This window comes from Notamacropus eugenii, chromosome 1 (genome assembly GCF_028372415.1).
Source record: "Notamacropus eugenii isolate mMacEug1 chromosome 1, mMacEug1.pri_v2, whole genome shotgun sequence".
Taxonomy (NCBI): Eukaryota; Metazoa; Chordata; class Mammalia; order Diprotodontia; family Macropodidae; genus Notamacropus; species Notamacropus eugenii.
The window spans coordinates 343,650,646-343,677,546 of NC_092872.1; the positions used below are offsets into that span (position 1 = coordinate 343,650,646).

General features: G+C 41.0%; 1 protein-coding gene and 1 pseudogene across 3 annotated transcripts in view; both read right to left on the reverse strand.

Moving 5' to 3' along the window:
* The window catches only part of MEIKIN (meiotic kinetochore factor), a 160,916-nt gene that overhangs the window by 130,541 nt on the left and 3,474 nt on the right, over nucleotides 1-26,901 (reverse strand). The window contains exon 2 of one of the 3 annotated variants that reach the window (XM_072629977.1): nucleotides 21,829-21,931. The exons of the other annotated variants lie outside the window; for them this stretch is intronic. Within the exon in view, the coding sequence (XP_072486078.1) occupies nucleotides 21,829-21,868 (40 nt within the window). The 5' untranslated portion in view covers nucleotides 21,869-21,931. The remainder of the gene's footprint in view (nucleotides 1-21,828; nucleotides 21,932-26,901) is intronic. 3 annotated transcript variants of the gene reach the window in all.
* On the reverse strand, nucleotides 1,235-2,141 carry LOC140525742 (actin-related protein 2/3 complex subunit 2 pseudogene; annotated as a pseudogene).

Sequence of the window (26,901 nt, forward strand, 5' to 3'; positions counted from 1 at the left end):
TTGTGATCATCCTTCACTGCCAAAGAAGACCATGCCATCAGAGAAATGATAACTTGTACTTGACTTTGTTTTTTTTTTTTTTTTCGAGTGAGGGAGGGCTGTACAGGTCACCAGCCTCACTTCTCCTCCAGAGCCATCTGAATCCAGTGACCTGATATTCATCAGGATGATGATGCAGTGGGAGGCCTTGGGCCCTTGAGGCCAAGGTCTTTGCAGGTACTCACTTAGGGTGAGGCAATGCCCATTCATTGAATAGGCCTGTTTAAGAGGTAGCCAGGGCAGGGCCCCTTTAATGAGGTCAGGAAAACAAAGACGTCAGGCTGGGTGGGAACCAGCAACAGTTATTATCCATAATCACTCTAAAGCTAGGAGGCCTTAGGCAGGGGCCCATTGGAGTCCCAGTTTCAGAGTGCAGTAGGTTTAAGGTTTTAGGACAGGACAGGACAAGAGTCAGTAAAACCCAAGTCAGGTGGGCATCTTTTGGCATCCAAATTTACCTTCCTTTGGAGAGGAGAAGGAAGGGGAGGGGGCCGCAGACAGGAGAGAGGAGTTGAGTTACCCAGCTAGCTGGGTCCCCACTCAGTCAGCTGCATCTACTCACAGGACTGTGTTCCATCCTTCGTTGCTGAAGAAGACCATGCCATCAGAGAAATGATGACATGACTTGCACTTGACTCTGTTTTGAGTGAGGGAGGGCTGTGCTGGTCACCAGCCTCACTTCTCCAGAGCCATCTGAATCCAGCGATCTGATATTCCTCAGGATGACTAGAGAAGTTCCAGGATGCAGTGGAAGGCCTTGGGCCCTTTAGGCCAAGGTCTTTGCAGGTACTCACTTAGGGTGAGGCAACACCCATTCTGGGACTCAGATGGGCCCCTGCCTAAGGGCTCCTAGCTTGAGAGTGATTATCAATAGTAACTGTTGCTGGTTCCCACCCAGCCTGATGTCTTTCTTTTCTTGACCTCACCAGTATCATACTGCAAAGCGAAACAGCTTGGAAAAGTGGGTGAGAGAAGGGAGGGAGGTGGTGGTGGTGAGGGAGGCATAAAGAAAAGAAATTAAATTGATCAAAGTGGAATTCTTTTTTTTTTTTTAATTCTTGGGAACTACGCAGTCCTTGCAAGCACAGTTTGATTCTGCTGATTCTTTTCCAAATGTGTACAAAATAGAACCAAAATGGGAGAATTCCTTTAGAATCTGGAGAGGTGCAATTATCCAGTAGCAAGTGCACCAGCCTTCTGTTATCAGCCTCCTACTCCTTCTGTCCCCATGACTTTAGCAAGATGAAAATGTCTTCCCCATGATTGTTTTCATTTCCTTTTTTTCTGCATCTGGGTCTGCGTGATTCAGCACCTTGAGGAAGTCAGACATTTTTGCCCACATTTTGGTGTGAATATAGGCCTTAGAGCATTTGATATGATAGTACAGGTAATCCCAGAATGTGTGAATCAAGTTAATGGTGTTGACTCTGGCATCAGCATTGGTATGGCGGGAGAATAGCACAAAAGTAATATAGCCAATTGTTGCCCACAGCGGCATCTGTGTCTTTCAGCTTTAGGAGGTTCCCTGTGGCTGAAGAGGACCTGTGGAGCTGTGTGGCTGGGGCTGGCCCCATGTCCTTCTTTGAACTCTTGTATGAACACCTTTCCAATCACCACTTTGTCATCATCCTTAAATACCGTGCTAAAGACAAGGGTGATTTGATCCTTTTTAGACTCAACATACATAGTCTCATCATCTCTGTAATGGATTACTGCCCTGTTCTCTCCCTCCTTTCCCTCTTCCTGGAATTTGAAGTATTTTGCAAAGATGGAGGCAAAATAGTTTTGTTTAAACATTCCAGCCTGATGCTTGATGGAGTCCTTTGATGTAGGCTGGTTCTCAAGTCATATAGCAAAGAGATGTATCCTGCTTCTGGATTTACCAAGAAACTTCCATATACCCTCTTCAACAACTGATCAGTTCCATGTGCTTGCAGTTCCTTGTAGAATTTCAAAGAAATACTGACCATCACTTTTGTTTTGTCCCCACTGGGATCTGAAATATGATAAAAGACTCCACCAAAGTTTGCAAATGTTACTCCTACTGCCTCTGGTTTGTTTCCAGTGGCTTGGGTTCTTGACTTGATTGGGGGTGGGGGGAGGCTGCCCCAGGCAGGGAAAGGAGAGGGGGCATGTGAGGGGGGGAAAGGAGCCACGAGGTTGCCCCCCAAGCAGGGAGGTGGGGAGAGGGAGAGGAGAAGGGGGCAGGGAGCACACCTCTACACATGCACAGTGCCTCAAGCCCTCCTCCCCTGCCCTCCCTGACCTGACTGCGGAGCAGCTGCTGCTGCTGCTACTGCTACCATCACCTCACGGAGCATCCCTGTCCTGTCCCAACCCAATCCCTGGCTTAGAAAATTCCCTTTAAAGCTAGCTCAGGGAGCAGGGATCATCTATGTTTAAATGCTCTGTATAGATCCCCTAGAGGTAAAGATCAATCTAGGAAAATTAGCTATGGGTCAATCAAAAACTAAAATTAGAAATCTGGCTGACAAGACCCCTGTTTCTTACATGTCAGGCCATTCCCAACCTGATGATCACAAGTATTGCCAGCGCTGTGTTCAGTTAACTAAAGATAGCCCTAAATTATGTTGGCCACAATAGGGCTCTTTTGACCAGTCAAAGTTACTTTATCTTAAAAACAAATTAAGTTCAAAGCCAACAAAACTTCTAACCAGGAGAGGGAATGTTTTCATCGTTGGTTTGCTGAGATGGCTGGGTGGGAAAGAAAGGCAGAGGCGAATTACAGGCCATGAGAAAGGCCTTCCCTGATCCTTGCCAGGACCTCATAGATTTTGCTGATCAATTCAGGGTCACCCTCCTGTCTTACAGCCCAGGGATCCCTTAACATTTGCCTTTTGGTGGTAATTCTGGTTGGGAAAGGTAAAACCAGAAATTGGTGGAAAAAGGTGGACATAAAAAGCCACAACTGAGGAAATGCAAAAAAATAGACTGGGTTGCTCATAAGAATCAGGAAGAACTCTTATCAGGAGGCTAAAGCCGTAAGGCTGAAGTCTTAGTTGAAGTTATCCCAGCAGCCTTTCCCCAACTTGTAGACTTTTCTAAAATTAAGTGTGTCATCCAGAGATCTGATGAGACTGTGTTTCAATTTTATAATCGCTTAGCTGAGGTTTTTGATGCTAACTCTGGCTCAGTCCACGATCGGGAAGGTGGGGGACAAACTCAGTTTCTCTCCTACTTTGCTAATAACCTCCAACCTTCCCTATCACGGAATATCAAAATCATTCAGCCAGAGTCTAAACACCCAAAATTTATAGCTGTACTTGCCTCCCAGCTCACCCAGGTCCTAGCAGCACAGGCTGAGGAAGACCTAGTAGCAGAGGGAACTTCAAACAAAAAAAAAGGATCAGGCTTATACTGTACAGCTTGAGCAACTGACAGATCTCTTTCCAATCTTACGCCCCACTCCCAATGCAGCATGGGACCATAAACCCAGTAATTGTCATTATTGCAAGAAGCCAAGGCATTGGAAATCTCAATGTAGAACTGTCTCAAGATTATAGAAATTCAAAAACACCAATATCTCCAAGACCCCTCCCCCAAACAACCATAGGGGTACTCAGAGCAAGGGTTGCAGGATCCGATTTCTATTTACCCCTTTCTGTTTCTCAACCAGGGGAACTGTCTGTGGTAGTACAAGGTCACCCCATTCTAGCCCTGGTTGACATTAGTGCTACTCTGTCGGTTTGGGATCCCTGAAAATTTCCCACCCCTCTTCCTCAAGAGTAATGATAGCCTATTAGTGGTGGAGGTTTTTAATAAGCCTCTCAGGGAGTTCCAAACTAGTCCTCTCTCGGTCATTCTCAGTCAGGACCACTTTCAACACACCTTCCTCCTTGTCCCTGGGGCCCCTTGTCACCTCCTTGGTTGAGATATCCTACCCTTTCTTTCTGTTGTATTAAGCTTTACCCCAACTGGTTTTCAGCTAGATTACTGTTCCCCTACTCCACCTCCTGTAACAGCTCTATCTCTCCTACCTCAGCCTGAGACACCTGGAACCCCTGAGGAAGAAATATCCCTGGCCAAGTTCCTGCCCCAGTTATGGGCCAGAGACTATACAGATATTGGGTGCATTTCCACAGCCGCCCCCATAGAGGTTCAGATTGATACTTCCTGTCCTCTTCCATGTGTCCATCAGTATCCCTTTCCCTGTGCTGCTATTGAAGGTGCTAGGCCTCTCCTCCAGATGTTCCTTTCCAAGGGATTAATTATCCCCTGTACTTCTCCTTGCAACACTCCTATTTACCCTATTAGAAAGCCTGGTAAACCAAGGCTGGTGGCTTGTGTAGGACCTCCATGCTGTTAATACCATAAGTTCTACCTTGCTCCCCCCGTGGTCCTCACTCCTTATACTCTGTTACCTCTTATTCCCCCATCTGCTACTGTTTTCACTGCTGTTTGATCTCTGTAGCACCTTCTATACCCGTGTACCCCGTTAGCCAAATACCTTTTTGCATTTACTTGGGAGAGACATAGTATACATGAACCGTCCTTCCTCAGGGTTTCACTGAATCTCCTTCCTACTTCTGTCAAGCCCTGCATAACAATCTCGCCTCTCTTGTCCTTCCCCACCTCTCAGCACTCTTCCAGCATGAAGATAACCTGTTACTCTGCTCTCCTGACCTGACCGCAGGAATGGGGTGATGCATAGTGCTCCTAAAGCTTCCTGAGATAAGCTTCAGTTTTGCTGTCCTTCTGTAAAATTCCTCAGGCATGTCATTTCTCAGGGCAGTGTTTTCCTGGATTTCTCATGAATTCAAGCTATCTGTAATCTTCTCCTCCCAACATCCAAAAGGCAACTTGGAACCTTTATGAGTCTTGCTGGAGAGTCGATCTTGGATACCTGGATTCTCTGTCCTGGCTTGCCCCTTGTATAAAGCCCTGTGACACCAAACTCTTGATCCCCTTTGCCTATCTAAAAAACAGCACCAGGCTACAGAATCCATAAAAACTTCCTTTTCTGAACCCCCAGCCTTGCGTCTCCCCAATTACTCCTGCCTTTTGTGCTTTTGCTATGGAAAAAGGAGGGAATGCAGTAGGAATTTTAGCACAGAAACACAGGAAGCATTAGATACCAGTAAGATATTACAGCAAACAACTGGATACAGTAGCCAGGGCTCTACCAACCTGCCTGAGAAATGTTACTGTTATAACCGAGATTTGTATACAAAATGAGGACATTATCTTTGATTCACCAGTGATATTTTTTGTGCCTCATACCATCGAGGTCCTCCTAAATACACATCACACCCAAGATTTATCAAGCAGCCACCTGGCAAAAAATGGCCCAGCCCCAGGTCACCATCAAAAGACCAAATATACTAAATTTTTTAGTTTTCTGGAGTTTCTAGAGACTTTCCCTAGTCTTGACGCAAACTGGATTATGAATGATAGTGAGTCTAACCCCACCAATCATGACTGCATTACAGTCCTGGACCACCTGCTGACTCCAAGAGTCCACCTCCAAGAGATGTCCATCCCAGATGCTGACCTCACAGTCTTCCACAGATGGCTCCAGCCTGAGAAACTCCAGGGGGTAAGTGGTAGCAGGTTCTGGTATCACCAGGGTAACAGGTTTTGGAGTAGCGCCCTCTCCCCCATGCTAATTCTGCAGAGCAGGCAGAGCTAGAAGCAGTATCAAGGGCTTGTGAATTGGGAAGGGGTCTGAAGATTAACATCTACACAGACAGCAGATATGCTTTTGGGGTAGCCCAGGATTTTAGAATGTTATGGAAGCAATGAGGGTTTTTAACTTCCACAGGACAGTTCATAAAGAACAGTAAACAGGTCTCCAGGATATTAGAATGTCTACTACTCCCAGGAACGTAGCTGTTATCAAAACTACCTGTCATTCTCATGAATCCACTCCTGAAGATGTAGGGAATCAACTAGCTGATCAAGTAGCCAGGGAAGCAGCCTTCTCACCCCCGTTCCTGTAATGATTTCCTGCTCCTCCCCCCTTGCTCTCCCTGCCTATTGATCTGGTAGCTTTAATAGAGGCTCAAGCCCTCATCTCTCCTGAAAAAGCAAGACAGTGGGAACTATAAGGATGCACTGAGACTCTGAAATAGGACTTTGGAAACATGGACAGCAAGTCATTCTCCCTCACCAACTCCATCGACCATTACTAAGTCACCTACATAATTTGTGTCACTGGGGACCAGATAAACTTTATGAACTTGTTTTCCAGCATTGGTGGGGAATATCAAAAAAGGTGGCCAAAGAGGTGGTGCCTGGATGTCATCCTTGTCCTCTATACAACCCCTTCAAGTCCGTTAGGCCTCCAGAGGCTGCTTTCCTATCCCTTTCTCACCCTTTGAGATCTCGCAAATTGACTTCATCCAGTTGACTCCCTGCTGAGGATATAAGTTTGTCCTTGTTATGGTCTGTATGTTTTGCAGCTGGGTAGAGGTTTTCCCATGTCAGGCAGCCACTTCAGGGATGGTAGGAAAAGCCCTATGTGAACACATTATCCCATACTGGGGGGTCCCACAGAAAGTTCATAGTGATTGGGGGAACTCATTTTATAGGCCAGGGGCTCAGAACCATCTTGGAGGCTTGGGGAATCCACCAGCACTTACATTGTGCTAATCACCCCCAGTCTTCAGGGTTGGTAGAGAGAAATAATGGGGTATTAAAAGGATTACTAGGAAAATTTACCTCAGACTTCCAGGCTCCATGGATCAAGGTACCTCTGGGTCTCTACCTGTGGGCAAGACTAAACATTCTCCTTAGGAGACTGTCACTAGGAAACCAATGCCCTTTATCCCAGCTGATCTTTCCCTACTTGCTTCTCATTGTCTTCAAGAATATTGTGTTAAGCTTAGTCAGCAAATTTATCAGGTTCAGGACTTTGTCTCTCAATCTCGTATCTTTTCTCTTTTTTCACTTCATAGTATTTTAACGTTTCTCATTATCTGTAAATATAGTTTTCAACGTTCATTTTTATAAGATTTTGAGCTCCAAATTTTTCTCACTCTCTCCCTCCCCTCTCAACTCCCTAAGAAAGTAAAAAAAACTATTATAGTTTATAGATGTACAGTGATGTGAACTGTATTTCCGCAGCAAAAAATTAAAAAAAACATGCAAATAGTATGCTTCACTCTGCATTCATATTCCACAGTTGTTTCTCTGGATGTGGATGGCACTTTCCATCACGACTCTTTTGGAATTGTCTTGGATAATTGCATTGCTGAGAAGGGCTAAGTCTATCAGAGTTGATCATTGTATAATGTTGGTCCACCATCTGAGGCCAGTTCCCTTATCTCTTCCAGAGACTGGGTATATTGGACTCTCTAGAATCACAGTGAAAGGGACCTTTCCAGATACTGCTCACAACCTCTACTGCTGCCAAACTCCAAGGAATAGACTCCTGCATCCATCTGTCACATCTGAAGATGGTCCCCGCTCTAGAGTAGACACGTGAGTCAATAGGAGACCTTGCCCTCCAGTTCAATGGGGCTCCCAAAATACAACATCAGACATAAACAGCTTTCCCAAGAGTCTGGAACAGACCAGCATGAAGAACACCTCCCTCCCCACCTGAGCCCCTTATATACCCAAGACTGGTGACTTTTATTTAGTCACTCCATACTTCCACTATGCTCCTTGAACTCCTCACCTTGATCCACCTTGCAACTTGATCCTTCTGCTTATTTGCTATTGCTTTGCAAAGGCTATCCATCTCTGGGGATGACCCGGGATGGGGGGAAAAGCAACCTCCCATTTCTATACTCACCCTATGCGGAAGCTGAGCCAGGAGGCAGTCAGGCTATTTAACCTGTCCAACTATTGGTTGTGCCTTGACCCTCTAGGATGTGTTTCAGTACAACCTATCTCTGGTTTTGATTGGGGGTCTGTCAAGTTAACCGCTCACACTCACCCAACTGAGGGCCTCAGATTCTCTGAAAAAGGAACTCCTGAAAGGTCAACTGTAATTCTCAAGGAGGACCAGACACTGACAGAGAATTCAGCCTTCTTCTTGGTGCCCCCTACTTCTGAAAGCATTTGGCAAAAACTCAAATCCATCTGAATTTGAATATCTCTAAAGGTCCTATCTTTTCAAAGGCAGCCTGGGCTTCTACAGCACCCCTTGCTATTTTTTTGCTACTTATCTAATCACTCCTCTGGAACCCCTGTAGGGAACCTCAACCCTGCCCGGTACAACTATATGATTTGGATGCGCCCTGGTAGGCTATCTTCAACTATAAGAGAGGAAACAAATTCTATTTTTGTATCCCTGTCTTCTCCTTAGGATTCTAGGAACCAATACAACCCAAGGTAATTCTGGTTCCTCCGACTGTGCAGGATGACCTGCCAGATGTTCCTGCAGTAGCAATTGGTTCTTCATCAATACCACGTTCCTCTCCTGGGTCCCGCCTAAAGCTATGGCCTGATAAAATGGAGAATGAGACAATTTATTGGGATCACTATCAGGGATACTTAGGGGCAGAAAAAGGGTATGGCCCTATCTCCAATGGGATGACCAACAACCCTTGCCTAAATCCTTCTATGGATCTACTTCTTTCTCAGTCACAACTTCTGTACAACAGTACTCCCCCAAACCAGAGCAAGGGCTACTATGTTTACAAAGAAGCCAGGGTTAATATCAACCAGTTCCTGAATTCCCTTACATTTTCCCTTACTCTACCACCCTCCCTGGGAATTTTTTTTTCTGTGTGGCACATCCCTTTATCAAACCCTTTCTCCCCAGTGGACAGGACTGTGTACCATTGTTCGAGCTGTGCGTGACCTTCGATACATTCCAGGCATGACCCCAATACCCATAACATTTCAAGACCTAGTTATCACTGAACCCAACTCTCCAAGTCTCTTTACTCCCAGAGTGCCATTCAGATCCTCCCCCTCATCTTAGGAGGCAGCATCTTGGCAGTTACAGGGGTGAGAGCAGCAGGGTTTATTATTGCAAATGACATTTACAAAGATCTATCCTGAGAGATCACTGACATGAATGACAGGATAGCCAAAGTAGTGGGAGACTTGCAGAGCTAACTTGGCTCCCTGGCTAGAGTGGTCTTGAAAAATCAGAGAGCACTTGATGCACTTCTCGCAGCCCAGGAGGGTGTCTGTGTTTTCCTGGAGGAGGAACATTGTTTTAATGTTAACAAATCCCAACAGAGACAGAATAGTATAAATATATTTCACTCTCAAGCCACCCAGTTAAGGGAAAAGGCTGAAGCAACCCAGTGGTATGATATGTTTAGTTCCCTTTCCTGGAGGAGAGAGGCTTACTCAGATCCCTCCACCTCTACCTCTCTTTCACCCCTTGCTGGGGTGCTTACTGTCCTTGCTCTTGTCTTGCTAGGTATCTGACTAGGATTAACTTTGGCCCACAAATGTTCCACCACCTTGGTAAACAAAATAATGGTGACCATGGTTGTTTTCCCTGGATCTTCAGGGCCTACTCCAGGTGCAGAGAATAGTGCATCTCCCTGGTCAACAAAGAAAGGATTTTTAAAACTTCCTTTTCCATCCTCTGAGGAAATATAAAGTTTTTCCATACGTTCCTTGGAATATAGGTGGAACTTTCAGCTTGCCTTTGACCAAAAGGAGGACATGATAACATTTAATATCAATTTTTGGACTTTTAAGGACCAAAGTCTGAACTAATCAATCCAATTGTTTTGGTTTGCTCTAAAAATATCTTTTCCTGTATCAGCAACTTCAAAGACCTGTTTATGATAGGATGCCTACGACCAGAGTGGTGGGATTTTTTTTTTTTTTTATCTTGATATGCAGAGACAGAGGAAACAAATATCTTGGGATCTTAATCTCCAACTGACTTTACCTTGTCAATTGTCTTGTCTCACTGTGTTTTACAACCTATTCAACTAAGGAAAATTCTTCTTCATGATATAGTTAAAATATAAATCTGAGGGATGCAGAGATCCTGGGATTACCCTAAAACCTATTTAAGCCTGGTTGTTCTTCTATCAGGCAATCAGAGATTTTGTTCTGGTTCCATGATCATATACTGCTAGCTTTAAGGGAATAAATAATACATACATACATACATACATACATAAATATACATGTCTGTTTGCCTCTTTTAACCAAATATTTTCAGAGTTGACATTGCCCAGCAACCCTGAGGGTCTTCCCCTCCCAGTATGCTTTTTTTAAGTAAAGGGTCTATCCCTTGACTCACTTCTTAAACAGACCTAATTTAATCACTTAATGGGTGTTGCCTCAGTCAAAGTGAGAACTCAACAAAGACTGTAGCTTTTTAAAAAGGCCAAGGTCTCCCATGGCATCCTGGGCCATCTCCAGTTGTCCTAATCTATGTTTGGCCTCTGGACTCAGATAGTTCTAGAAGTGAATGTGAGGCTGGTGACTCACATCTTCCTGATGTCATGGTCCTCTAAAAGAACAAAGGACAAATCACACATGACCACCCATGACCTGATCTTACCTAAATTCTGGGCCAAACGTCATCTCTGGAATTGTGATACACACATGCCTATCATCTACTGATGGGGTAGGTTACACTTTTAAGTGGATAAACTGCAGTTTACCCATCTGTTCTTAAACTGTGCTGGTTTATTCATGAAGTGGTTAGCAAGCCTGAAAATTCTTGAAACAATCTCAAACCTTTAAACCTTATAAACACAGTATGTCCAAAAAAGGAACTCAGTAACTTTCTACGTAAACCTGCCCTTTCTCCAAATTTCCCTATTTCTGTTGAGGACACCAGCATTTTTCTAATCCACAAATTGTGCAACCTTGGGGTCACTGTTGACTCTTCTTTCTTCCCTACTCCCTGCAATCAGCTGTCAAATCTTACCAAGTCTTTCTCTACATTTCTCCCATTTTCTCTCTTCATTCACAGGGCTACCGCCTTAGTTCAAGTCCTCCTATTCCTTCCCTTGATCACTATAAAAACTTTCCCTGCTTCTATCCTATGCCCTCTCCAAATCACCTTCCACAAAGCTGCTAAAATAATTTTCCTAAGAAATACTGAACAGTTAGTTCCCTGCTCAGAACCACTCAATTGCTCTCTACTGTCTCTAGGATAATATACAAACTCAGTCTGACATTTGAGGCTGGTGATATAAACTGGCTCCAATGTACTTTTCCAACCCAATTTCATATTATTGCCCTTCACATTACATACTTTATATTCTGCCTTGTAATAACACTTAGTCCCCAAGATAGGAGTCTGAGAATCTCCTCCCAACCTACCCCATACCCACCCACCTGACCACAGCTTTCCTGACTTATCTATTAGTCCTCTGACTCCTAACATTGGAAATAAACTCCAGGGCTTTCTTATGGACCAATCCCAATGCACCTGCAGTTGGGTCCTGTGCTAGTTCCCAGTTGCCACCTATACTGACAGCATGAGAGATTTCCCCACTAGGACCATCTCTGGCAGTATGGGGAGGGTAACCTTAGTAGCTAGTGCTACTGGCTGAGAGGAGAGAAGGTGGGAGTTTTCCATTACAGATGACCTATGAGGGCTGTCTATAGACATCATCATAGAATTTTCTGTGAAAGCCTTCATAAATCAACCCATGGCCTTAATCATCTACCTGAGTTGTCCAGAAATAAACAATTGTGCAGATTTCATGCATTCCATGGGATGGGCTAAAGAGCCTCCCACAACACCACAACAAAACAGGAATATTTAGTCTGGGAAAGGAGTCCTGGACTTACTCTCCTGACTCCACCCCATCAAATGGGGGAGGGGGAACTGGATCTGACAATTATTGCAGGGTGGGCTTATAGAACTCCTGAGGATCTGGCTCCCTGTAAAGGTGGGTGCTTGGATGTTTTACTAGCTACAGGCTTTGCTCAAAATGATCTAACCATTTTGTCCTGGGTGCTGGGGTGGATTGTAAGGACCCTCAGTAGCTTTCCTCCCTGCTAAAAGAAGCACTGGAGAAACTCAAATCCCTTGAGCCACCTAGCCAAAGAAAGACCTCCATAACAACTGAAGGCCCCTTTTTTCCTTCCTAACCCTAACCCTAAATTCTAACCCTAACCCCTAACCCTAACCTTCAATAGGGAATGTGACTATCAATTAGGTACCAATTTCCCACGTATTCCTCCCAATATGAATCAGCACCAGTCCTTCAACCTTGAGCTGCACACCAGGAACAAGCTCTTTATTTCTTCATCCCAATACTTGGTCCTGCTTGATCTACATAAGAACCCTATTAAAATCCACTAGATTTTAATGGTTTTGGTGCCTGATTCCATCAAAGATTCTAGCAGACCTGACCTGTGTCCATCCTCCCTGACTGTTCCTTCTTATTGTGTGCAGTTCCCCTCAATAAAACTGGCTTTCTTTACAGTTTTCTGTTGTGTTCCATTTTGTGGGCTGTGGGAAACAAGGAAGTTCTGTTTCCACAGTTTTGGGTGATCAGGGTTGTGACCTAGCAGGTCAGAAACTTGTGTGCATTCTTGATGATCTGTTTGAGGAAAAGCCTATAAGAGAGGAGAACATGAAGCCAAGTGGCAATGGATGGTGTCGTGGGAGGTCCAAAATTTGGAGCAATATAAGAAGCTTCCATTAATCTGCACAAGTTATAGTCTTCCTGTAGCCTTAATGGAAGCTACCGGCTGATTCAAGGGAATTGATATCCTTTTGTGTGTCAAGCCTGTCTCTAACATTGGCTCTCCTCTTTCTATTGCACCTTGGAGTCCTGAACCTCAAAGTACATTAAGCCAGATATTGAAGGACTAGTTACTTTCTCCTGTTTCACTGAATAACCCAAGAAAACCAACAACACTTCAACCTTCTGTAACTGAATGTCCAGACTCTAGACACCTTGACACTAGGACCTTAAGTGCAGGGCCTCTCACAACCAGGACCAGGGCTTCTGACCATAGATCACACCTGCATGGCTCAGAGGTAGGGCATCTTCTGGCTGGGTGTTATCTATCACCATCTTGGGATAAACCAAAAGAGCTGGCACAGAATGTGATTCGAAGGCCTCTGAGATCCTCATCTTTAGGTATTTACCTGAAAGCCTAACATTATCATTTCCTTCACAGTGTTTGAGAAAGAACAAATTGATACTATCACAGTGTGGGTGCCCTATTCAAATGACATTTCCCCAATAGCGTAGCTAGCCAACTCCACTTTCTCTACCCAAACTCTCATGATTTGGAGGCCTTGGTTGCTTACCCCTCTTACTCCTAGTTTTCTCATTCCCATCCACCTCATTCCTATCCTGATAAAGTCTGTTTCTTTGCCTTCTCATTCCACTATGTTTGCTAAAATCCTTTTCCTCTCACCTTTCCTCAATCTTCTTGAACTGAAGAAAAACTAGACAGCTCCAGAAGGCACTATATCTGTGGTCATTTTCTCCAGTAGTAGAACATGAATCTTCTCTCATGCACCCCTGACACACTGGGTCTCTCACTTGTTCCTCTCATTTCCAGAACCTTCTATGCCCCCAGCATTTTGCAATTTCTAGTCCTCTGAGAGTTATCCCATTAATATGCTACTCTAACTAGATCTTTGTGACAGTTGCCTCTCATCCCCTAGTGCATTTGTTGTCTTTCTCAAGGAGTTTGGTAGCTGGCTTATCCTCTTCTTCTCTACCCCAACCCCTGCACCCATACTTAAAGACCTAAGTACACATGTTGATGTCCCCTCATATACTCTGACTTCTCAATTCATCAACTACCTCAACTTCTATGACCTTAACTTTGCACAGAAAAAAAGTAATAACCTTGATTTCACCATCACCTATATCTGTTTTACCTCCAGGAATCAGAACTCTGAAGTTCCTCACAGTCTTATATACTTCCACTTCTTTTTCTTATTCTTTCTTAACCTGTACTTTATCCTCACCTGGATCTCCAGAACCTCAATTCTTCCCTTACTCTGACTTCATATCCTTCCCTTCACATGCTGTGCCCTATACTTAATCATTTCAATTACACACTGTCCTCTAACCTAGAATCCTTTGTCCTATTATGCTGTCACTTACCATGCCTTGCCAAACCCCAAGTGTGGGTTATATTCACTTTCTGACTTCTTCATTCCTATGTCTGTGTTACAGAAAATTACAAAACCTTACTGACTTGGGTGCACTAGAGAAATCTGTTATCTAATCTCAATTGGCCTTCATTGCTACAGAGAAATACTTTTGTTTTTCCCTGATTAATCCTAACTCCCCAAGGTGGCTATTCCAAACATCCACTTCTCTACTTAGGAAATTAACACCCTCCACTTGAATCCCTTCCCCATGTATTTGTCCTTCGTTGCCAAAGAAGACCATGCCATCAGAGAAATAATGACATGACTTGCACTTGACTTTGTTTTGAGTGAGGAAGGGCTGTGCAGGTCACTAGCCTCACTTCTCCTCCAGAGCCATCTGAATCCAGTGACCAGATATTCATCAGGATGACTGGAGATGACCCAGGATGAGGCATTCTACACCAGAAAACCCTTCTACATCTTCCCTCATTATATTTTCCTTTATTTTAGTCTCTGAGGAAGTGGCCCTTCTTGCCAAGGGCCCTCTCATCTCTATCTTTAATCTCAACCCCTCCCATCTATTCAAGGAACTTGCTCATTTGATCATACTTTCCTCTTCCTACTCTGGGGCTCCATCTTAATAATCTACAAATGTGCCCAGATCTTCCCCATCATTAAAAAGCCTCTACTTACCTGACTATCCTACTTTATCTCTTCTCCCTTTCTCAGCTAAACTAGAAAAAAAATCTACTTGCACTCATTATATCTTCTTTTTCACCATCTAACTTTTCATCCCCTTGCAAACTACTCTCTTCAAGTTCATCTCTGACTTTAATTTCTAACTCCAATGGTTTTTTCTCGGTCCCCATACTTTTCTGATCTCTAAGCTACTTATCATTTTTTCTCCCTAAGCTTCTGAGATGCTGTTTTCTGCTGGTCTTGCTGTGGTATAGCTCACTATTAACATTACTGGATCACTACCCATTGCCCATCCCCTAACTATAGCCAAGGTCAGTGAGGTGGTGCAATAGATAGAGTGCTGGGTCTGGAGTGAGGAAGGCCCGGATTCAAATCTAGCCTCAGACACATACCAGCTATGTAACCCTGGGCAAATTACTTAACCCTGTTTGCCTCAGTACCTCATCTGTAAAATGAACTGGAGAAGGAAATGGAAACCTCGCCTCTCTCAGTGTCTTTGCCAAGAAAACCCCAAAGGGGTTCATAAACAGTAGAATATTATGTCTCCATCACATGACACAGAGTAAGTGCTTTGCATTGGTATTATATTGGTCCCATTCTCTCTACCCACAGAGCTACTACCCTAATTCAAACCTTCCAATCTCTTGCCTAGATTATTGCAATAGTCTCCCAAATGGTTTTCCTACTTCCTTTCTTTTCTTTTTTCCAGTCCATCCTCCACTAAACTGCCAAAGTAATCTTTCTAAAGCATAGGCCTGACTATTTCACTTCCCTATTTAAAAATCTTCTCTAGTTCTCTCTAGCCTCAAAGATAAAATGCAAATTTCTCATACTAGTGTTTAAAGCCATTTAGAACTGTCTCCAGTGTAACTTCAGACATTTATTTCACACTACTCCCCTTTACGTATTCTACTCTCTGGCCAAACTGATCTATTTGCTATTTCTTGAACTTGGCAATCCATCTACTGCCTCCTTTCCATAACATGAGTTGTCCTTCAAGCCTTCAGCATCCTTCTCCCTTACATCCACCTTGGCTTTATCAAAATATTAGGAGACACCCTGTTTTGCAGAGCTAAGGCCCAGCAAGCAGGCTGTGGCCCTGAGCTTGGCATAACAGTTCTTTGTACTCAGCCCCTGAATGATCTCACCCTCTGGTAAAATCCCATATCATCATTGTATTGCTTTGACCAGCACCTGGTGTTCTCTGAGGTCAGACAAGTTTTGATCATGAAGTCCTGCTACAAATCAAATCCATCACATTGTTGCTAGTACTCCTCATTGCCAGGGCTATAGTTCACAATGGCATACCAGGGCATAGCCACTGGTATAAGTATTGAGATATACCCATACTAAAGGGAGTCCCCCTGCGAGGGCCTGAGCCCCTGCACATGTCTAGTTTGCCTCCTTGCTTGTAAGCCATTTCCCTCACTTTGAAATTAAATTTCTGACTCTACTAACTCTAGAAGCTCTGCTTGAGTCCAGCCAACCACAGGTTAGAAGCTGGTTCAGTCTAGCTGACAGACTCCTTCAAGGTTTACATCTGGGAAGTCTTTCCTAATTCATTTAATTTTTACTTTCTTCTCAAATTACCCTGTCTTTTTTCTTGTTGCTCAGTCATTTCAGTTGTATCTGATTCTTTGTGAACCCATTTGGGGTTTTCTTGGCAAAAATATTGGAGTGACTTGTCATTTCCTTCTGCAGTTCATTTTACAGACAAGGAAACTGAGACAAACAGGGTTAAGTGATTTGCCCAGAGTCAAACAGGTAGTAAATGTCTGAGGCCAGATTTGAACTTAGCAAGATGACTCTTCCTCACTTTAGGTCTGGTACTCTATCCATTGTGCCACCTAGCTGTCCAGCCTCTGAACATAATGTATGCCCCAGAAACATGGAAGCTTTTTGGGAGAAGGGAATGTCATTTTTACCTTTGCATCCCCTGGCCTAGACCAAGAGTCCAGAAACTACTCCATCAAATACTTGACTTACTTGATGAACAGAAGCAGTTGAAAGCAATACGAGTTTAGAATGTAAACTTGTAAAATCTTTTGGAGGATGATGAAAGATTATGAAGAATATCATTTAGAACAAGAAGCAGTAGTGGGAGAAATACAAAGTTCATAGGAAGTTTGGTGAGAGATCCACCTAAGCAAAATCATGCTTGAGGGAACTGATGAAACTGGAAGGAGGAAAAAAAATAGATAAAAATGGAAAAGACAGTAAAGATTAAGGTAACAAACTCTTTTCATCACACTGAAGACAGTGAAGTCACCAAACTTGTACACTAATCTTATACTGACTACACAGATGTGCTACTGAAGGAAGTAGAAATGGCACTGATGAACAAACAGGAGGGTACACTGCTGGGAGAAGACCAAGTACAGAAAGAGGAGGTCTATGCTGTAAGTGGCACAATTTGAGAGACTGATTTGTGAAAGACAGGAAAATACCAAAGCAGAAAAACCTTAAGATTTTATTATTACAATCCCCTCCCCCCATAAGGGAATAGGAGTAACATGATTCATAAGCCTACTTTTCTAGCTTTATGAAATTTTTATGAGAATAATCAACACCCATACATTGAGGACATTTTTAATTAGAAAGGTACTGATAGATTTTCACAAAGTAATTTTTCTCAGCATTCACATCTTCACCATGATACAAATTACTAAAAGATGTAGAAAATACAAGTTTCCAGAGTGCTTAATTGTTTGATGACTATAAAAAATGTATTTGTTTCAGTAGGCCAAAATGTCTTAAAAGACCTTCTTTCAAAAATGTGTTGCCTAGATAAATATGAAAATCTTTTAAAATTTCTTGAAAGAAGGTACAGTAGAGATTAATTTGTTAAATGATCCACTAATTGCTAGCATCAATCAAGACAAAAACAGGGAACATTCTCCCCCTCCCTGCCCCCAACACCCACTGTTAAGAAGGAAGCATAATTCAGAGTACAAGGTGAACAATGATTTTTCTATTGGTAATGAAATGTTCCAGATATTTCTGTAAAGCTAATTCTTGGCTAATTGCTTCCTCATACCTAGCTCATTCTTCCATTGTCCGTCTCCAGATCTGTCCACACTTTCTACTGTGCCCTCTAAAATGCACACAATTAACAGACTTTCTTTTATCTTAGAGTATGATCCATACCAGAAATGTCAAATATGAGGCTATACCAAATTAAAATATAATTAGGAAATATTTAACAAAATAAAATGAATTTAAAATAGAATAAAACATAGATAACATTACATTTTAAAACTAAGTCAATATTTGGCAGATTACATACAGATTAGTTCCCACCCTCACCTCTTTCTATTTGAGTATGACACCATTGATCTAGAATTGTGATAGATAATTATCTCTTTCCCTTACATTGTTCCACCACACCCTAATGGCAGGTTTCTTTCTTTCCTTTGAACCTCATTTCAATATCCACCCACAGAAGTTGGAGTTTGTTTTGCTATTGCTATTCCCCCTCCAAATTCACCCTTTTTCTTAAACTCTCTTTCCCACAGTGACCTTACCTGTTTCTAGATGGAGTTTAATGCATTTCTGCACCAAAATCTATGTGGGGTATTTATATTCTCTTTTGTTTATTTTAGATTAGCGTAGGGCTCAAGTGACCCCAGTTCCCCCTACACCTTCCTTTGTGTTTATTCACCCACCCAGATTAAATGGTAATTCCACATCTCTCTTCCTTTTGTTACTAGTCTCCCATATATTTATATATGTATGTATGTATGTATGTATATATAAACACACATATATGTACATACACATATCTACACATATAACATACACAAACATACATACATACTCATACACACCTACATATATATTCCCTCCAACTACCCTAACACCAAAAAAGATCTCATGAGTTACAAATAACATCTTTCCATGTAGGAATATAAACAGTTCAGCTTTAATGAGTTCCTTAAGGCTTCTCTTTCCTATTTACCTTTTCATGTTTCTCTTGATTCTTGTATTTGAAAGCCAAATTTTCTCTTCAGCTCTGGTCTTTTCAACAGGAATGCTTGGAAGTTCTCTATTTCATTCATATTCCATTTTTTCACCTGAAGTATTACATTCAGTTTTGCTGGGTAGGTGATTCTTGGTTTTCATCCTATCTCCTTTGACCTCTGGAATACCATATTCCAAGCCCTTCAATCCCTTAGTGTAGAAGCTGCTAAATCCTGTGTTATCCTGATTGTATTTCCACAATACTTGAATTGTTTCTTTCTGGCTGCTTGTAATATTTTCTCCTTTACCTGAAAACTCTTGAATTTGGCTACAATATTCTTAGGAGTTTTCCTTTTGAGATTTCTTTCAGGAGGTGATCAGTGAATTCTTTCCATTTCTATTTTACCCTCTGGGTCTAGAATATCAGGGCAGTTTTCCTTAATAATTTCTTGGAAGACGATGTCGAGGCTCTTTTTTTGATCATGGTTTTCAGGTGGACCAATAATTTTTAAATTATCTCTCCTGGATCTATTTTCCAGGTCAGTTGTTTTTCCAATGAGATATTTCACATTGTCTTCTATTTTTTTATTCTTTTGGTTTTGTTTTTATAGTTTCTTGGTTTCTCTGAATATGAACTCTGAGTTCTATATTCTCTCCCTCCCTCCCCACCTACACTATGAAATAAAAGGACAGAAACATAAGTATAACAGTATCAATACTAGTCCTCCACACCTAAGCTCAAGGGTACAGAATGATTTGACATAATGATAATGGATAAAGCATCCTTAGTTCTGTTTGGGTTCAGATAAGAGTCATAGTTAACAGCCAATCATACAGCAGAATTTCAGAAGTCATTAGCTTCCATATGCTTCATTCTAATTTTTAAAGAACTATTTTCTTCACTGAGCTTTTGAACCTCCTTTTCCATTTGGCTAATTCTGCTTTTTAAAGCATTATTCTCCTCATTGGCTTTTTGGACCTCTTTTGTCATTTGGGTTAGTCTATTTTTAAAGGTGTTATTTGTTTCAGCATTTTTTTGGGTCTCCTTTAGCAAGCTGTTGACTCACTTTTCATGATTTTTCTTGCACTGCTCTTATTTCTCCTCCCAATTTTTCCTTTACCTCTCTTACTTGATTTTCAAAATCCTTTTTGAGCTCTTCCATGGCCTGAGACCACTGCATATTTTGGGGGGAGGTTTTGGATGTAGAAGTCTTGACTTTTACATCTTCCTCTGATGGTATGCTTTGTTCTTTCTCATCCTCATGGAAGAAAATACCTTTTCACCAATAAAGTAATCTTCTATAGTCTTACTTTTTTCCCTCTTTTGGGCATTTTCCCAACCAGTTACTTGACTTTTGAGTCCTTTGTCAAGTGGATGGTATACTCTAGAGACCTGTGAGTTCTCAGTTCCTCCAAGGTGGCACAATCAAGGGAACTCCTGGACAGTACTCTGGTCTGGGAATAACCACAAACACTCTTTTCTGCTGAGGATCTGTGAGTAGGATTCCCTCTTCAGAGTCTCCACCAGCTCCACCATGCCACTGCTCCTTCTCACTCCAGGACCACCACTCAGGACTGAGACCCTGATCAGTCACTCCATTTCCCCAGGTTCTTTAGGTTGAGGGCTCCAAAAGTGGATGCTGCCACCACAGTAGCTGCTGCTGCCCTGGGGCCAGGGCTAGACTGCACACCCCTCTCACACAGATGAAAGAGCTTTCTCACTGACCTTTGAAGCTGTTTTTGGCATCTGTGGATCGAGAAATATGGGAACCACAGCTGCTATCCATGATTCCACACCCTGACGCCTGCTCCAGTCCTGTCCTTGCCCAGGCTAGGGTGTGCTCCACCCCTAGCCCAGTGCAATAGACTTTTCCTGTCAACCTTCTAGGCCATCTTGGGTTAGGAATCTCTTTCATTCTGTTGTTTTGTGGCTTCTGCTGCTCTAGAATTTGTTTAGAATCATTTTTTACAGGTATTTTATGGGCTACAGGGGGAGAACTAGAGCAGGTCTGTCTTTCTACTCTGTCATCTTGGCCCCGCCCCCAATTGGGTATATTTTAAAAGGGAACAATGATGATTGCTTACGTTATGGAAAAGAAAAAAAAAACCTTGTAAAACTCTCCTTATTTGTAAACCTGCCAAGTTCAGCTGGGTCATGAAACCTTATCAGCCCTGTGAAAGAATCTGCAACTTTCTTTACTTAAGAAAGGGATCCTGTTCCCTTTCTCCATTAATAACACTTCTTGCCAAAGAGGAAAATTTTTAAGTTTGTTTATAGTGCAGAAATATTTCATGTGATATGTAATTATAAAATTATGAAGCTGTACCTGGAATACTATATATTGAAGTTACACCTTGAACCAAATATTTTTAAACAGGCTTTAGTCTTAGGGATTTAATTTTGTTTAAGGGGTTAATATACAATAACTTAAGAAAACAGCTGTTAGTATGTAAAATAGTTTCAGTTTTTTTCCCCTAAAGTATTCTTTTTGAGTAAATTATCATATGTTCATTGTCTGTGTGAAATTACAGAATATAATTATTTTATTGATTGCTTTTACACCAGGATGTTTAAACCAGAGAAGCAGAATGAGCAAAACAAATGTTCTGTGAGTTTTTGAAGGACTGGTAAATTTTAATTTCTAGTTTATTTATTGCAACAGCATGTGAAAAATAATAACTGTATCGACCCCTAAGTGTGATTAGTGAAACTTGTTATTTGAGGTAAAATCTCATGGCACTGTAATCTGATTATTATTCTAAGTTTTGATTTCAGGTATGACTGTCTGATTGATCATTAAGTCAGTATTCTACCACTCAAGGAAAATACCACAAGCTACTCAAAGGGAGTACAGTTTGAGAACTGTATAAGTAAATGAAATGTCTGTCTTTGGGAAAGGTCAAGAGAACAGCTCTGGCAAGGTCTAAGGTAAGATCCTCTTGATTTAGTTTCCCCATTGAGATACTTCCATTTTGAATAGGAATATTAGACCCTCTACATTTGGTGGAATTCTGTTATATAATTGGTTGTTAACTATGACTCTTATCTGAAATCAAACAGAACTAAGCATGCTTTATCCATTATAGATATGTCAAATCATTCTGTGCCCTTGGGCTTAGGCCTGGAGGGCTAGTATTGATGCTGTTATACTTACGTCTCTGCTCCTTCCTTTCGTGGTAAATCTCTCTAACCATGGCAAGTTAAGCTGTGAATTCTTGTTGTAATACTTTATAACTTCTGCACCAAACTTTTTCAATCTGGAATTGTAGTTAGATATTTCAGCTTATTATCTGCCTATTAATAGTTATATATTCATATATATCTTGTAATATCTCAGAATGATTTGGGAATAATTAGACAATGATGTAAGAAGTTGTGGATGTATATCTATTAATTAGTATACACATATATCTACATATGAGTATATATAATATCCATAAAATTATATATTATTATATATTATGTACTAATATATTAGCACAATATATTAGTATATAATGTCCATATATTAATATATAGCTAGATAGAAATATATCTGCAAATTAGTGTCAAAATCATAAATATCTTCTGTTTTGTGTTAAAGAAAAGAATTTCAGTGCAATCAGTTATTTTAGAGAAGAGTGGTTTATCAACTATTTTGCAGTACTTCAAAGTGAAATCCATTTTTACTCAAGTTTATTATTTAATTTTGGATCAATACCTGTGTGTGGCATGCCCAATATGCAAACATGTTTTACTATAAGACAATTCATTTTATGTAGATTGTTCTCTGTATACAATTTGAAACTAATTACTCGGTATATTTATACATTCCTTCCCAGGACTGTTGCTACAACTGGAGTACAATCAGCAACTTTGAAGTAAATTCATTTGTGTAGTCAAAATCATCTACTTACAAAGTGTGTTGTTATATATGGATTAAATCCTTATCTGTCTCTACTCCTGCTAAGGAGGGAATTGGAATTAGAGTTCTGAATAATTTGGAATTAAAGTAGAAAAATAATTGGAGTAAAAATGGTTAGCAACAAGATCAAATGACTAGATTTGTCATTTAAATTTAATGTAAAAATTAATTAAATTAATCTAAACCAAACTAAAAATTAATTAATTAAAATTAGATTAAAGATTAATTAATTAAATTAGTAATTTAAAAAGTTTTCAGAAATCTAAAAGGCTTTATGAACTCTGCTTTCTGTGGCATTTCAAAATATTTAGCTTTTGATTTTTCTCAGCTGCAATTTGGAGTTCTTAATGATATCAATGTAACAGTTTTCTATTTCACACCACAGGAAGTTAAATGATAATGGAATTAATGCCAATTTAGACAGGCATTTAGTCCTACCTTATATGTCTACTTTGACAAGTATTAAATTTTTTGGTCACATATGTTCATTTTACAAGTCAAGTTTCCATAGATTTTTAAAAAAACAATTCTTCAGCCTGTTGTTGACAGTGTTTCCATCAAGTACAGAGTTTGGATAAAAAGAGAAAGAGCAAGGGGGTATGTAAAAACTTAAGTTATCTGAAGTTTCAAGTGAACTATGAGTTCCTAATTGATATTCTTCTTATAGTTCTATTGCTAGTAAGATTAGAAATACAAGGTTTGAGCTGGTTTAACTGATTATTGAAGAAGTAGAATTTAAGAAGCTGTGCTAAAATGTATTGAAATTTGTTTTGCAAAAGATTTTAGTAGAAATATCTAAGACTCTACAAAGACTAAGAATCAGAGGAGCAAATCTACTGGAGAGCAGCCCCACTCAGAACTACCTTGAGAATAAGACCTATTTCAGAATGCCCAAGATAAGATACTTTTAGAAGACCAGACAGCTACAAAGGACATCTGAGATTCAAGATGAAATGTGTTCATTAAACAGACATTGGCAGCAGGTTACTGGGACACTAGGAAACTTAATGTTGGTTAATGTTATTGTATATTGTTGTTACACTGTATCTATGTTTGCTGAGTTTTCTCATTAGTCACTATGTTAAAGCCTGTCCTGACAGGTAACACTTACATGAGTATGTCCTACTGGCAATGCTTATATTAGAGATCTTATAGGATTAATTTATAGATAAAAGATATGAGACATAGCTGTCTCACTGATGGGAGGGGGAACTGAAATGATCAAGATTGATTCTATCATTTCTTTTATTGATCCTATTTACAGTTAATTGATTTTGCCCCTGTAACTATTTTAGTCATGGGTCTCTGTCTCTGAACTTAGTTCAGAATTCAGTTGGCCTGAAATGGTCAGTTTAGAAATCTGATTCTCTAGCTAATTACACTATTCTATCCTTGCCTCAAGGAATTTAGCTAACCTTAGGGGATACAATTTGCCATAAGGGACTTGGGCCTAATATCTTTCTACCACTAAGCTACCCTTCAATGATGTTTAGTTTGCTGTCCAAAAAGTCTGGAGCACTATCTTGCAGGTGGACTCAAAAAATGAACATTTCTTAGTCATGGGGGCAAGAAGAGGGCTGTTGCTTAGCCCCTCATTACCAAACTTCCAATCAATCATATTACTCTCTGTGCCTCACCTATGTAACCCATCATGTTGCCCTTAACCCCGTAATGTAAACCACCCTGTTCTGTTCTTTGTTTGGTACCCTCCAAAACCTATAAAAACAGAGCTGTCCTTTGCTCAGGGTCTGTGGCATAAATGGAGGCAAGTCACTGAACCATCTTTTTCTTAGGTTACCAGCCTTGATAATAAAGTGTTAAGTGTTATCTTGCTCAGAGAAACATGGCTTGGTTTAGTTTTTGTTAAATTTCATTGATAACTGCTATTGAGGATTGGTGATGAATCATGTTTTTGACTTTCTGACAGAGCCTGGATGACCTCAAGTTACAGAAAAAGTATATTTTTGGATCTATTCAGTGTGTGCATTTTTTTGTTTGATTATGCTTATCACAAAGAATTTTTTTAAAGTCAGGAGTGGCCTCCATTTGCAGGGCCCTGTAGTTCAATAATGATGCCAATAAGAACAAAAGAAAGAAAAGAGGATCATTGATATATTTATCCAAAAAAAAAGGCACAGAAAACAATTCATAAAGAGACACTGACAAGTAGGATATCTTTGAAAATAATGTATTAAATTTCTTATAGGATTTTTAAAAACCATAACAAATGACTTATAGTTTCATATGCAATCTTCTTTCTGTTCTTTGTATATGGCAATATTCATGCTTATCAAATTCAGAATAACAAATTTTTTTAAAGGGACTTAATGAGGTCTTCAGGTGGGAGTAACTAATACTGTATTAATACTGGAAGCAATTTCTTCCTTCCTTCCTTCCTTCCTTCCTTCCTTCCTTCCTTCCTTCCTTCCTTCCTTCCTTCCTTCCTTCCCTCCCTCCCTCCTTCCTTGTCATTCCCAAAATCTTAAACCCAGTGTACTCGGAAGGCCATAGGTTGGACAACAATAGATCCCTGCCCAAGTTCCACTTAATGGTTGAATTACAGTGATTATCAATAGCAACACTTTCTCTTTCCCTCCCAGTGTGATTTCATTTTTTTTTCTTTTGCTCATTAAAAGGGCTATTCCCTGACTACTTCTAAAGAGGCCTATTCACTCAATGGGCATTACCTCCCCTAAGTGAGTACCTGAAAAGGCTAAAGTCTCCCATTGCATCCTGGGCCATCTCCAGTCATCCTGATGAATATCTAGTCACTGGATCCAGATGGCTCATGTGGAGAAAGTGAGGCTGGTGATCTTGCACAGCCCTCCCTCACTCAAAATCAAGTCAAGTGCAAGTCATGTCATCATTTTTCTGATGTCATGGTCTTTGAAAATGAAGGATGAACACAACAATTAATACTTGCAGGTAGTTTAAAAAAGGCTAAAAATCTCAATCAGTATTGCAAGTAGGACTAATTTTGTAATCACCTACACTCAATGGGATATTTGTATTTCTGCCTCAGGAAAATAACTGTTATGGGCTCAAAATGTAGGCTGTTTTTGGAAGAGAAGATGATAGAACTTGAAGAATGAAGTTGCACAGTTTGAATTGTTAGAGATGATGATGTATTCCTAAAGGAAACTGAAGAAGGGTTTTACAGGGGAAAAAAGGGGGTGGGGTAGAAATTGACAATTATTGGAAAACTGCCAGAAAACAATCTCACCCAATCGAATGCACTGTTGGTGGGCCTGTGAATTTCCAGCCATTCTGAAAAGCAATTTGGAACTATGGCCCACAATTCTCATTCTCCTAGACCTTTCTGTAGCCTGTGACATCATTGATCATTCTCTACTTGACACTCTCTTCTCTCTAGATTTCCAGGACACCCATTTTCTCCTTTTTTCCTCCTATGTGACCTCTCCTTTTTTGCCTCCTTTGCTGGATCTCCTAAGTATCCTTCAGGGTTCTGTCCTAGGCCCTCTTATTTTCTCCCTCTATACTAGTTCACTTGGTGATCTCCTCAGCTCCCATGGATTTAATTACCACTTCTATGCTGATAATTCTCACATCTACTTTTCCTACCCCAATCTCTTGGCCAATCTCAGATCTCCTATCTCCAACTGCCTTTCTGACATCTTGAACTGCATGTTCAAGTACACTCTTAAACTTACTATGTCCAAAACAGAATGAATTTTCCTTCCCCTTAAATCTTCTCTTCTCCCCTCTCCCCTTCCCTATTATTACAGAGGACAAAATCATCCTCCTAGTCCTTCAGGCTTGTCATCTAGGAGTCATCCTGGATTTCTCTCCAGTGGCTTTTTATTTCCTCCAGAAGCAAACATAAAATGCTCTGTGTGGCATTCAAAGCTCTTTATAACTTAGCCCCTACCTACTTTTCCAGTCATCTTACACCCTATTCTCCAACACATATTCTTTAATCCAGTGACACTGGCCTCCAGGCTGCTCCAGAAACAAGATACTCCATCTCTTGGCTCTGGGCATTTTCTCTGGCTGCACCCCATGCCTGGGATATTTTCCCTCCTCCACTGTATTGTCATGATATTTGAAGACACCCTGTTTCCCAGAGCTAAGGCCCAGCAAGCAGGTTGTTCCCTGAGCTTGGCATAACAATAATCTTTTGTGCTATGGATAATCTCACCCTCTGGCAAAGCCTATAGCTTTGACCAACACAAAGTGTTCACTGCCCTCTGTTTCCCAGGGACCTGACAGTCAACATATTGTAGCCTAAAGCCATTGCATCACACCTCTTGACATGCTCACAATCCCTGTTTCTTGTAACAGCTAAGTGCACCAAACCAAGTA